General features: G+C 46.8%; 1 protein-coding gene across 1 annotated transcript in view; it reads right to left on the bottom strand.

Moving 5' to 3' along the window:
* LOC120946134 (cytochrome P450 4B1-like) overlaps positions 1 to 12,569 on the bottom strand; it is a 30,060-nt gene that overhangs the window by 15,674 nt on the left and 1,817 nt on the right. Inside the window, exons 2-6 of the mRNA XM_040360930.1 lie at positions 9,612 to 9,756; positions 6,753 to 6,797; positions 5,759 to 5,886; positions 3,455 to 3,579; positions 898 to 1,049 (exon numbers count right to left, since the gene is read on the bottom strand). Of these exons, the coding sequence (XP_040216864.1) occupies positions 898 to 1,049; positions 3,455 to 3,579; positions 5,759 to 5,886; positions 6,753 to 6,797; positions 9,612 to 9,756 (595 nt within the window). The remainder of the gene's footprint in view (positions 1 to 897; positions 1,050 to 3,454; positions 3,580 to 5,758; positions 5,887 to 6,752; positions 6,798 to 9,611; positions 9,757 to 12,569) is intronic.

Genomic DNA, 12,569 nt, shown 5'->3' on the forward strand with positions numbered 1-12,569 from the left:
AAAACTAGCGTTCATAATGGAGTAAGCACATTCATCACGCTGTAACAGACAGAAAAGCGCGAATCGTCTTTTACTAACACGAAATCAGCTAAAGCAGCCCCAAGGGTGGCGCCATCCGCATGGAACTTCCCCTTTATAGTGCCGTCATACGTGTTGAAAAATGATCGTGTGCACGCAGCATAAGACTCTGGTCCTGGCGCTAAGCCCCAGAAAAGTACATTAATTTATCGGAAAACAATTTCCAAACTGATCAATAGATAGACATCCTCACAGGAAAGACACTAACTCAGTGGCGGTGCGTCAATAAGGGGCACACGGGCGCCGCCCCCTCTCTCCTGGCACCGCTCTTTTATCATAGATAGATTCATGCACTGCATGAATCTATCTATGGTCGCCGCTGCCACCTCTTATTCAGGTACCCGCCCCCTTTTTCGGGCACCTGAATTACAGCGGCGAGGTATTTTTTGGAAGCACCTGATTAGAGCTATCATAGGCTCTAATAGATGTCCAAAAGGGTGAACAGCGGGCGCCATGCTGGGCGCTCGCAGTTCACTCAGCGGTGTGTTAGGAAAGCAAATGAATATTCTGAACTGAAGACATGGATGAGCGAGTTTGGGGTGGAGAAACTTGACTGGCCTGCACAGAGTCCTGACCTCAGCCCGATAGAACACATTTTGGATGAATTAGAGCAGAGACTGCGATCCAGGCCTTCTCATCCAACATCAGCGCCTGACCTCACACATGTGCTCCTTCTTCCTGCTCACCCCTTACCCCCTATCTCCTTGTTGCGCTATTCTTTCTCTCCATTTTCTCCTCTTCTCCGTTCTCTTCCATGTCCGGGTCTACAAGCTGAAAAGTAAATTATATGTATAAAAATGTCAGAACTCGTCATTTTACCGGTGTGCTGATGGGCGATCCGGCAGGCTCGGCGAAAACGCAAGCCGTGAGGGCTGAGGTAGTAAATGAGGTCGCTGTGATAGGGGACGGTCCGAATTCGCTGTTGCGTCAGACTGGCGAGGTCGTACACGGCGCCGGTGTACGAATTATCGCTGAAGGGGACAAGATTCAGGAATAAAACGTCTTTATTATTATTATCCAGGCGATTAATATTATCACATCAAACGGGACAACATCTCAATAAAACCAAAAACAGCAGAAAACAATGAAATCCATACAGAAGGTGCGCGAGCGCAACGGTCCAAGAAGAGAAGCCGCCATGACACTCTGGGGCAGATTCACAAAGAGATACGACGGTGTATCTCTGAGTTCCGCCGGTCGTATCTATGCGCCTGATTCATAGAATCAGGTTACGCATAGATATGCCTAAGATCCGACAGGTGTAAGTGACTTACACCGTCGGATCTTAGGCTGCAATTCCAGGCCGGCCGCTAGGTGGCGCTTCCGTGTCTTTTACGCGTTGAATATGCTAATGAGCATTTATGCCGATTCTGAAACGAACGACCGCCCGGCGCTTTTTTTTAACGTCGTTTGGGTTCGGCTTTTTCCGGTGTATAGTTACCCCTGGGTCTATGAGGCGCAGCCAATGTTAAGTATGGCCGTCGTTCCCGCGACGAAATTTGAATATATTACGTCGTTTGCGTAAGTCGTTCGCGAATACGGATGGATGTAATTTACGTAAACGTTGAAACCAATGACGTCCTTGCGACGTCATTTGAAGCAATGCACGCTGGGAAAATTTCCGGACGGCGCATGGCTGTTCGATCAGCGCGGGGACGCGCCTGATTTGAATAGTACACTCCCCCTAGCCACGGAATTTGAATTCCGCCGGGGGATTTACGATACGCCGCCGCAAGTTTTGAGGAAAGTGCTTTGTGAATAAAAAACTTGCAGCGGCGGACCGTAAATCAGATAGGTTACGCGGATCGAAAGATCCGCTAACCTATCTGAATCTGGCCCTCTGTATGTAGGGTTGCCACCTTTCCTACAAGCCAATCTCGAACATTCTTGTACCCATGAAATATGCTTAGAATGCTGTGTAAGACTCTCACAGACAGGCATAAACCTCAGTACAATAATTAACAAAATAAAAAACTCTTCCAATACCTATGATTTGTGGACTGAATGCAAAAACTCTGCCCATTTCTGATTAGTGCTCTGTGTGGCGAATCAACAGATTGCCCGACTCTTTGGAGGGGGCAGAGGCGGAGGGGGGGGGGGGTTGTAGAGTGTTCCTTCTGCCCCGGACAGTTAGCCACAGTTCAGGTGAATCCTGGACAGGTGACAGGTTTTACATTTAATGTGGCTGGCGTTTTTCCATTGATGTCACGAGGGGGCGTTTTTGCATTGAAGTCACTAGGGGGCGTGTTTGCATTGACGCCACTTGGGGGTATTTTTGCATTGACGTCACTAGGGGGCGTTTTTGCATTGATGTCACTAGGGGACGTTGTTGCATTGACGTCACTAGGGGGTGTTTTTCCATTGACGTCACTAGGGGGTGTTTTTCCATTGACGTCACTAGGGGGCGTTTTTGCATTGGAGCCACTAGGGGGCGTTTTTGCATTGGAGTCACTAGGGGGCGTTTTTGCATTGGAGTCACTAGGGGGCGTTTTTGCATTGGAGTCACTAGGGGGCGTTTTTGCATTGACGTCACTAGGGGGCATTTTTGCATCGATGTCACTAGTTGGCGTTTTTGCATTGACGTCACTAGGGGGTGTTTTTCCATTGACGTCACTAGTGGGCATTTTGCATTGATGTCACTAGGGGGCGTTTTTGCATTGACGTCACTAGGGGGCGTTTTTGCATTGATGTCACTAGGGTACGTTTTTGCATTGACGTCACTAGGGGGCATTTTTGCATCGATGTCACTAGTTGGCGTTTTTGCATTGACGTCACTAGGGGGTGTTTTTCCATTGACGTCACTAGTGGGCGTTTTGCATTGATGTCACTAGGGGACGTTTTTGCATTGACGTCGCTAGGGGGCATTTTTGCATTGCATTGATGTCACTAGTTGGTGTTGTTGCATTGACGTCACAAGGGGGTGTTTTGCATTGGAGTCACTAGGGGGCGTTTTTGCATTGGAGTCACTAGGGGGCATTTTTGCATTGATGTCACTAGTTGGCGTTTTTGCACTGACGTCACTAGGGGACGTTGTTGCATTGACGTCACTAGGTGGCGTTTTTCCATTGACGTCACTAGGGGGCGTTTTGCATTGGAGTCACTAGCGGGTGTTTTTGTATTGAAGTCACTAGGGGGTGTTTTTGCATTGACGTCACTAGGGGGCGTTTTTGCATTGACGTCACTAGGGGGTTTTTCCATTGACGTCACTAGGGGGCGTTTTTGCATTGACGTCACTAGGGGGCGTTTTTGCATTGACGTCACTAGGGGGCGTTTTTGCATTGACGTCACTAGGGGGCGTTTTTGCATTGACGTCACTAGGGGGCGTTTTTGCATTGACAGTGTATAGAAGGAAGCAGCTGCTGCTGATGGAACTCACTTGTCAGTCTGGCAGTTGCTGGTGTAGCTGAAGGCACATTTCATGATGCTGTCCAGGGTCATGAGACTGACGTACTGGAAAAGCTCCACCGATTCCTCCTTGTTGCACAATGGATCCCATTTGTCCTGCCAGGAGATGTCAGACACAAGAATGAAGCATCAGTTGCCCTCATCATGTCAGGAAGATATCTCTCTAATGCCCGGGGATCCCCAAAACTGGCTCTAAGTCCTCCTCTTATGCTTTACTATTGGTTAGCAGGGCTGCCCATCACAGGGACAGGCCAATAATAAAGGACGTGAGTGGGAAAGGACAATTTTAGTGACTAGGAAGCTTGGTCTGCACTACAGGCAGGGGGGTACAGGCAGGGGGGTACAGGCAGGGGGGTACAGACAGGGGGGTACAGGCAGTACACCTGTAAGGGGCTCGGAGTATACTACAAGGTGTTTAATTTCTTGCTTTATCACAAAGTAGCTAAAAAGATACCAGAAAACAGACATGCCCCATTAGAACAGGTTTACCCCTAAAATCGCATCCCCCAAATCACATATTTGGGGGGGATGTCAGTGTTGCCAACCACCCGAAGTTTTACGAGCAGCCCGTAAAAACGGGCACTTTTTTTCCTGCCCGTAATAGCGGGAATGCGGCGTGCGCAGTTCCGGAGCTTGCTGAACAGATCCTGTATTTGGACGGCGGGGAGGGGAAGGATCTCAGAGGCTGTGCGGCGCTGGCGTGCTTTACTGGCGAGGCGAGTGATGCGTTAGCACATCTCGCCACGCGCGCCCGCATTTAAATTTGTAACACTAACCAGGAGCACTGGAGCAGCAGGACTCGGAGGCTGAGCAGCACGCAGCGGCGGAATGGAGGAGCCTGCATCCATGGCCAGGCAATCCAGATTCCGGAGTCCTCAGGGGGAACAGGGGGAAGTGGGGGAAAGAGTGACAGCCCAGCCGACGGTGACAGCAGGTGATGGTGGCAGAGGGGGATGGTGGCAGTCTGGCAGAGGGGGATGGAGCAGGTGGTGCTAGTGGCAGATGGGGATGGAGCAGGTGGCAGAGGGGGGTGGGGGCAGAGGGGGATGGAGCAGGTGGTGCTGGTGGCAGAGGGGGATGGAGCAGGTGGTGCTGGTGGCAGAGGGGGATGGAGCAGGTGGTGTTGGTGGCAGAGGGGGATGGAGCAGGTGGTGCTGGTGGCAGAGGGAGATGGAGCAGGTGGTGTTGGTGGCAGAGGGGGATGGAGCAGGTGGTGCTGGTGGCAGAGGTGGATGGAGCAGGTGGTGTCGGTGGCAGACGGGGATGGGTGTTAGAGGGGGATGGTGGCAGAGGGGGATGGAGCAGGTGGTGTCGGTGGCAGACGGGGATGGGTGTTAGAGGGGGATTGTGGCAGAGGGGGGTGGAGCAGGTGGTGCTGGTGGCAGAGGGGGATGATGGCAGAGGGAGATGGGTGGCAGAGGGGGGTGGTGGCAGAGGGGGGTGGAGCAGGTGGTGCTGGTGGCAGACGGGGATGGGTGTTAGAGGGGGATGATGGCAGAGGGAGATGGGTGGCAGAGGGGGGTGGTGGAAGAGGGGGATGGAGCAGGTGGTGCTGGTGGCAGATGGGGATGATGGCAGAGGGAGATGGGTGACAGAGGGGGATGGAGCAGGTGGTGTCGGTGGCAGACGGGGATGAAGCAGGTGGTGTCGGTGGCAGACGGGGATGGAGCAGGTGGTGTCGGTGGCAGAGGGGGATGATGGCAGAGGGAGATGGAGCAGGTGGTGCTGGTGGCAGAGGGGGATGATGGCAGAGGGAGATGGGTGGCAGAGGGGGATGGAGCAGGTGGTTCTGGTGGCAGAGGGGGATGGTGGGTAGGGTGTTGGAGGCAGGGGGCGATGGCGGCAGGGGGGATGGTGGCAGAGAGTGTTGGAGGTAGGGGGCGATGCTGACTGGTAATGGATGCAGGAGGTGATTGGACGAAATAATTTGCCCTTCTTATGTCGAGAATAACAAAAATGCTTTTTACCTTAAATCACATTGCTATTTGCCCGGTGTACTTGTTTGTGGCCTAAATACTAAAATTTGCACCTAAAAAAGTAACTTTGTAACTTTTGTGAAATGCCAATAAAAACGTGGCGGTGCCAGTAAATTTTGGGTGTCATGTCAGTAAATTTTGGGTGTCTTGTCAGTAAATTTCAATCTGGTAGGTTGGCAACACTGATACAAAGGCTGTTCATTCTTCTGCTAAGCTTTATGCTGAGTCAGCTGTGTGATGGAGGAATCCCGCCGGCGAGATATCGGAGGGACGGAAAGCCGCCATTGCTCTGTACATACCAACATGACATTGGTGGATTCGGAGATGAGTTTGACGTACGGTTTCAGAACATCATAATGGAAGCCTGGAGTAATGAGCCGGCGGTGCTGAAACCAGGTGTTCCCCGAAAGGACCAGCAATCCCTTCCCTGTACAGAGAGAATAATCCTCAGAGTGACCCCCGTTATGTGCGGTGGATATACAGCAAGTTATACAGAAAGTGAATTGAAATGGACAGTTTAGGAGGGGGATCCAATTACAAATACACAATATTACCAAAAGTATTGGGACACCTGCCTTTACACGCACATTGGGGTGGACTGGAGGAACTTGACTGGCCTGCACAGAGTCCTGACCTCAACCCGACAGAACACCTTTGGGATCAGTGCCTGACCTCACAAATGTTCTTCTGGAAGAATGGTCAAACATTCCCATAGACACCCTCCTAAACCTTGTGGACGGCGTTCCCAGAGGAGGTGAAGCTGTTATAGCTGCAAAGGGGAGGGGCCAACTCAATACTGAGCCCTACAGACTAAGACTGGGATGCCATTAAAGTTCATTGCGTGAAAAGGCAGGCGTCCCAATACTTTTGATAATATAGTGTATGTATTGTGCTCGGCAAGTGGCTAAGGTCCCCAAAGAGGACACAAGAGTAGTAATGCAGCGCTCATATTGCGCCGTGGTGAACGGTGGGTGTGGCCAAATTGCTCTAAATAATGTGTCCGGGTTTGAACAATGTGTCCGGGTTTTAGGTGATGATTCAAGACCCAGAACAACCAGCCTGTCAGATGTTACATGCCATTATTGCTAGTAGCTGTTATAGCACCCAGCAATAATCCCTATGTTCTCCCTGCGAGGGTGGCTTCCCCAACCCATCCCCCCCCCCCCCCCCCCAATGGGAACACAATGGCTCCATGGGAGGGATTGCAGGAAAGAAAATCTCTCAATGAATGGCCTAAAGGAGAATGGAAGACCCGATAGGGTGGTGAAGGTAAAACAATCACAGAGAACATACCGATCCATGGAATCAGGAAATTGTAGCCGGTTGGTGTTTTTGGATCTGCAGATAAAACAAATAAAATGTTTTTTACCTGCTGTTCATATTTCATTCATGAGTGTAAAGCTGTATCTATGGTGAGAACATAAAAATCTGATCTTCGTCTCCACATCATCCTCCAATGATTTCCACCCCCCTCCTATGACTCTGAAGCCCCCGGAAGGTTGTGAGTATTGCCTGGGCACACCCTAATCACCCTGTGTGGTGTAGATTGCACCAAAACATACTGCGTTAAACGTGCACTAACGCACAGAAAAATACAGCATTAAACGGCACATAACACACTGAAATATACAACGTTAAATGTGCACTAATGCACAGAAATATACTGCATTAAACGTGCACTAATGCACAGAAATATACTGCATTAAACGTGCACTAACGCACAGAAATATACTGCATTAAACATGCACTAATGCACAGAAATATACTGCATTAAACATGCACTAATGCACAGAAATATACTGCATTAAACGTGCACTAATGCACAGAAATATACTGCATTAAACATGCACTAATGCACAGAAATATACTGCATTAAACATGCACTAATGCACAGAAATATACTGCATTAAACGTGCACTAATGCACAGAAATATACTGCATTAAACGTGCACTAATGCACAGAAATATACTGCGTTAAACATGCACTAATGCACAGAAATATACTGCGTTAAACATGCACTAATGCACAGAAATATACTGCATTAAACGTGCACTAATGCACAGAAATATACTGCGTTAAACATGCAGTAACGCACATGAAATAGACCCCTGATATTTCACCAAAGCTCCCTAATGGGGCTCCTAAAATAAAAAAATAAAAAACTACTGTCCACTGCCCTACTGACACCAATCTCGGCCGTACTGATACCGTCCACCACTCTACTGACACCATCAGTATACTGTATATACACTTGCACACATATGCAAATGTTTGTGCTTTGGGGTGCACACCTATGTATACAGTACAACATGTTACAGTAATCAAAGGAACAAAGAACTCTCCACCCCCAGCATCACACAATGGGGCTTCAATACACCTTCAGATGGGCTAATTACTAAACATTATCCAGACAGCCCGTCTCCGCATTAGAGGAGGTAATTACTACAGCTTGACAAGTCACATTCCACACACAAAACAGTATTATTAGCATTCATAATGAAAGGTCTTTAGGAGCCAAGCTGAATTAACACCTAAAAGCTAAACATCTGACCTTTACGACTCAGCATCTCACAATGGACAATGGAATGTCTTTCAGGAGTCTACGCAATTAACACCTCAAAAGCATGTGTCCCCCCATTGAATGAAAACACTCCATTTGGAGTCAGACTTTAACAACCTGTAAAATTCCAAGATATCCTGCAAAACATGAATTATCAGTAATGTCCCATCTCATGTCATTTATAATTAATATTTATCAGTCACCCTATGCCCAAAAGGGGCACAGGGTGACCCTAGACCCAAGAGTTATTAGTGACGCTGGCACAGGAGTACCCCCCATCCTTCAAAAGTCTCTGGGTGTCACAGGCCATTCTCTGGGTGTCATGGGAAAACGTATTGACTCGAGTATAAGCCTATATTTTTTTTATTTATTTTTTATTTATTTATATATATATATATTTTTTATTATTATTATTAATGGGTCCAGAGGTCCCCAGGGCCCCGGATGGCAACCCCCCTTTGTTTTTTTTGTTTCTTTATATATATTTTTTTTATTAAAGGGCCCAGAGGTTCTGGATGGCAACCCCCTTTTTTTATTTAAAAAAAACATTTTAAGTTTTTTTTTTTATTATTTCTTTATTTTTGTTTTGTTTTTTTTCTATACATTTTTTTATATATATATATATATATATATTTTTATTATTATTATTATTATTATTATTATTATTATAGGTCCCAGATGTCCCCTTTTTTTATAAAATAAAATATACATACAGTCATGGTATGACATATATAAGGGGCCTAGATCTCCCCAGGGCCCCTGATAACTATCCCCCCCTTTTTTTTATATAAATATTTTTCTTTATTCCTTTAATGTTTTATAAAGGCCCCCCCCCACCCCCGGTTCTCTGCTCCAGGGGGCCTGAAGCTGTGTAAGGGGCCCCATGATTGCTGATCGTGCCCCTGCTCACTGTGCCCATGCCTCACTGTGCCCATGCCTCACTGTGTCCATGCCTAGACTGACTTTAACAATGGAAGGGGTGCCCAATTTTAAAAAATCGGTTTCTCCCCAGTCCTAGGTCCCCCAAACAACAAACTTTGCACACTTATAGAGGACAAATGGGGCTACATGTGTGCCAAGTTCCCGGGTCCAGGGGACCTACGACCGGCCGGTACCGGGTCCCCAAAATCACTGGAGAAATGACCATTTAACATGGGAGTCTATGGAAAGGGTGCCCGACTTTGAAAAATCGGTGCTCCCTGGCTGTAGGTCCCCCGGACAACAAACTTTGCACACTTGTAGAGGAGAAATGGAGCTACATGTGTGACAAGTTCCCGGGTCCAGGGGACCTACGACCGGCCAAGACCGGGTCCCCATATTCACTGGAGAAATTACCGTTTAACATGGGAGTCTATGGAAAGGGTGCCCGGCTTTGAAAAATCGGTGCTCCCCGGCCGTAGGTCCCCCGGACAACAAACTTTGCACATTTGTAGAGGAAGAGTTGGACTACATGTGTGCCAAGTTTGGCCGGTCCCCAAATTCCGGGAGATCAGGCGCAAAAAGGTGACTCAAGTATAAGCCGAGGGGGGCATTTTCAGTCGCTGAAAAACTCGGCTTATACTTATATACGGTAATTTGTTTTGGTTCCCACCTGATCGCCCAAACACGGCTTTGGCGTACTCCGGGTGAGTGATGACCAGACTCGTCACAAACTTTCCGAGCCACAGAGGGAAGGCGTTGGGATATTTCTTCACCCAAACCATCAACCGATCCAAATCCCTTCCATCCCGGCGGAACTGTAAAGATAGGTAGACGATCAATAGATAGATAGAGAGAATTTATTGTCAATTGGTCATGGTAAAACAATTTACAAAGAGATATCAATGCTCCTCCTACACTCTACTAAACAAAGAAAACAAAAACAATGCATCGCGCCGACATTTCTAAAACAAGAATTATGTCAACAATACTAAAACATTCCCATCTTTAAACAACATCCACCGGACTCCCAGAGACACGAGGTCCTTGTTTTAGGTGACCCTCATCTTGATAGTTATGGACAGGGCCGCCATCAGGGGGGTACAGGCAGTACACCTGTAAGGGGCCCGGATGGCAACCCTTTTTTTTTATTAATTTAGTTATTTTTGTAAGGGGTCTGGAGGTCCCCAGGGCCCCGGATGACAAACCCCTTTTTTTTATAAAAAAATAATAAAAAATTATATATTTTTCTATTTTATATATATATATATATATATATATATATATATATATATATATATATATATATATATAAATATATATATATATATATATATATATATATATATAATTATTTATTATTATTATGATTATTAAAGGGCCCAGAGGTCCCCAGGGCCTCGGATGGCAACCCCCCCCTTTTTTTTATAAAAATATATATATATATATATATTTTTTTTTTAATTATTATTATTATTATTATTATTATTATTATTTATAAAGGGCCCAGAGGTCCCCAAAAAAAAAATTAAAAAAAATTATATATTTCTTTCTTTTTATTTCTTTGTTTTATAATTTTTTTTTTGTATTAAAGGGCTCAGAGGTCCCCAGGGCCCCATGTGGCAACCCCCCCCCCCCCTCTTTTTTTATATAAATGTTTATTTTTTTATTTTTTTATATATATTTATTATGGCAACCCCCATTTTTTTATTAAAAAAATAAAAAAAAATTATATATTTTTTTCTTTCTTTTTTTATTAAAGGGCCCTGGATGGCAACCCCCCTTTATTTATTTATTTTTATTTTATTTATATTTATTAACCACTTGCCGACCGCCTTACGTCTTTTTACGGTGGCACTTTAAAGATGGATATCTCGGTAACGGCAGCAGCTGCTGCCACAACTTTGGACACCAAGATGAGAAATCTCACCGGTATACGAGACGTCAAAAATCATCTGCCGATAATATATTGCTCCAGATCCAGAGGAGACGTCACACATCAGACCCAATGTATACATACATTAAAGGCGGCTCTTTAATTAGGCAAATTAGACGGTCACCTAAGGCCTCGCGCTCCCACCGGCCTCGCAGCCGCCTAATTTGTCTGACAAATGAAGGGGAGAGCCTAGCATCGGGAAGAATGATGGCACTGCCTACGGATGTGCAAGACCGATATTCTCATGCCAGGGCTCTGCACTAACACCAGCGGGACGGCCTCCCCCTCTCTCATCTTTATCCTGGCTGCAGGGAGGGAGAATCGGGGTGAGTCGCTGCTCCTCGGGCAGTCTGTAATGCCTGTAAAAAGTTCCGCACGGCACCAGCGAGTTTGAGAACCGGCTCTCAAACATTTGTTGTCGGAAATTCCAAAAGCAAATGTCCGATGGAGCGTACACACGGTCGGAATATCCAAGGAGGACCTGTCATACCATGACTGTACAGTGCTAAGAGGACCTGTCATACCATGACTGTACAGTGCTAAGAGGACCTGTCATACCATGACTGTACAGTGCTAAGAGGACCTGTCATACCATGACTGTACAGTGCTAAGAGGACCTGTCATACCATGACTTTACAGTGCTAAGAGGACCTGTCATACCATGACTGTACAGTGCTGGGAGGACCTGTCATACCATGACTGTACAGTGCTAAGAGGACTTGTCATATCATGACTGTACAGTGCTAAGAGGACCTGTCATACCATGACTGTACAGTGCTGGGAGGACCTGTCATACCATGACTGTACAGTGCTAAGAGGACTTGTCATACCATGACTGTACAGTGCTAAGAGGACTTGTCATACCATGACTGCACAGTGCTAAGAGGACCTGTCATACCATGACTGTACAGTGCTAAGAGGACCTGTCATACCATGACTGTACAGTGCTAAGAGGACTTGTCATACCATGACTGCACAGTGCTAAGAGGACCTGTCATACCATGACTGTACAGTGCTAAGAGGACCTGTCATACCATGACTGTACAGTGCTAAGAGGACTTGTCATACCATGACTGTACAGTGCTAAGAGGACCTGTCATATCATGACTGTACAGTGCTAAGAGGACCTGTCATACCATGACTGTACAGTGCTAGGGGGACCTGTCATACCAAGACTGTACAGTGCTAAGAGGACCTGTCATACCATGACTGTACAGTGCTAGGGGGACCTGTCATATCATGACTGTACAGTGCTAAGAGGACCTGTCATACCATGACTGTACAGTGCTAAGAGGACCTGTCATACCATGACTGTACAGTGCTAGGAGGACCTGTCATACCATGACTGTACAGTGCTAGGAGAACCTGTCATACCATGACTGTACAGTGCTAGGAGGACCTGTCATACCATGACTGTACAGTGCTAAGGGGACCTGTCATACCATGACTGTACAGTGCTAGGAGGACCTGTCATACCATGACTGTACAGTGCTAGGAGGACCTGTCATATCATGACTGTACAGTGCTAAGAGGACCTGTCATACCATGACTGTACAGTGCTAGGAGGACCTGTCATACCATGACTGTACAGTGCTAAGAGGACCTGTCATACCATGACTGTACAGCGCTAAGAGGACCAGTCATACCATGACTGTACAGCGCTAAGAGGACCTGTCATACCATGACTGTACAGAG

This window comes from Rana temporaria, chromosome 7, assembly GCF_905171775.1.
Source record: "Rana temporaria chromosome 7, aRanTem1.1, whole genome shotgun sequence".
Lineage (NCBI taxonomy): Eukaryota > Metazoa > Chordata > Amphibia > Anura > Ranidae > Rana > Rana temporaria.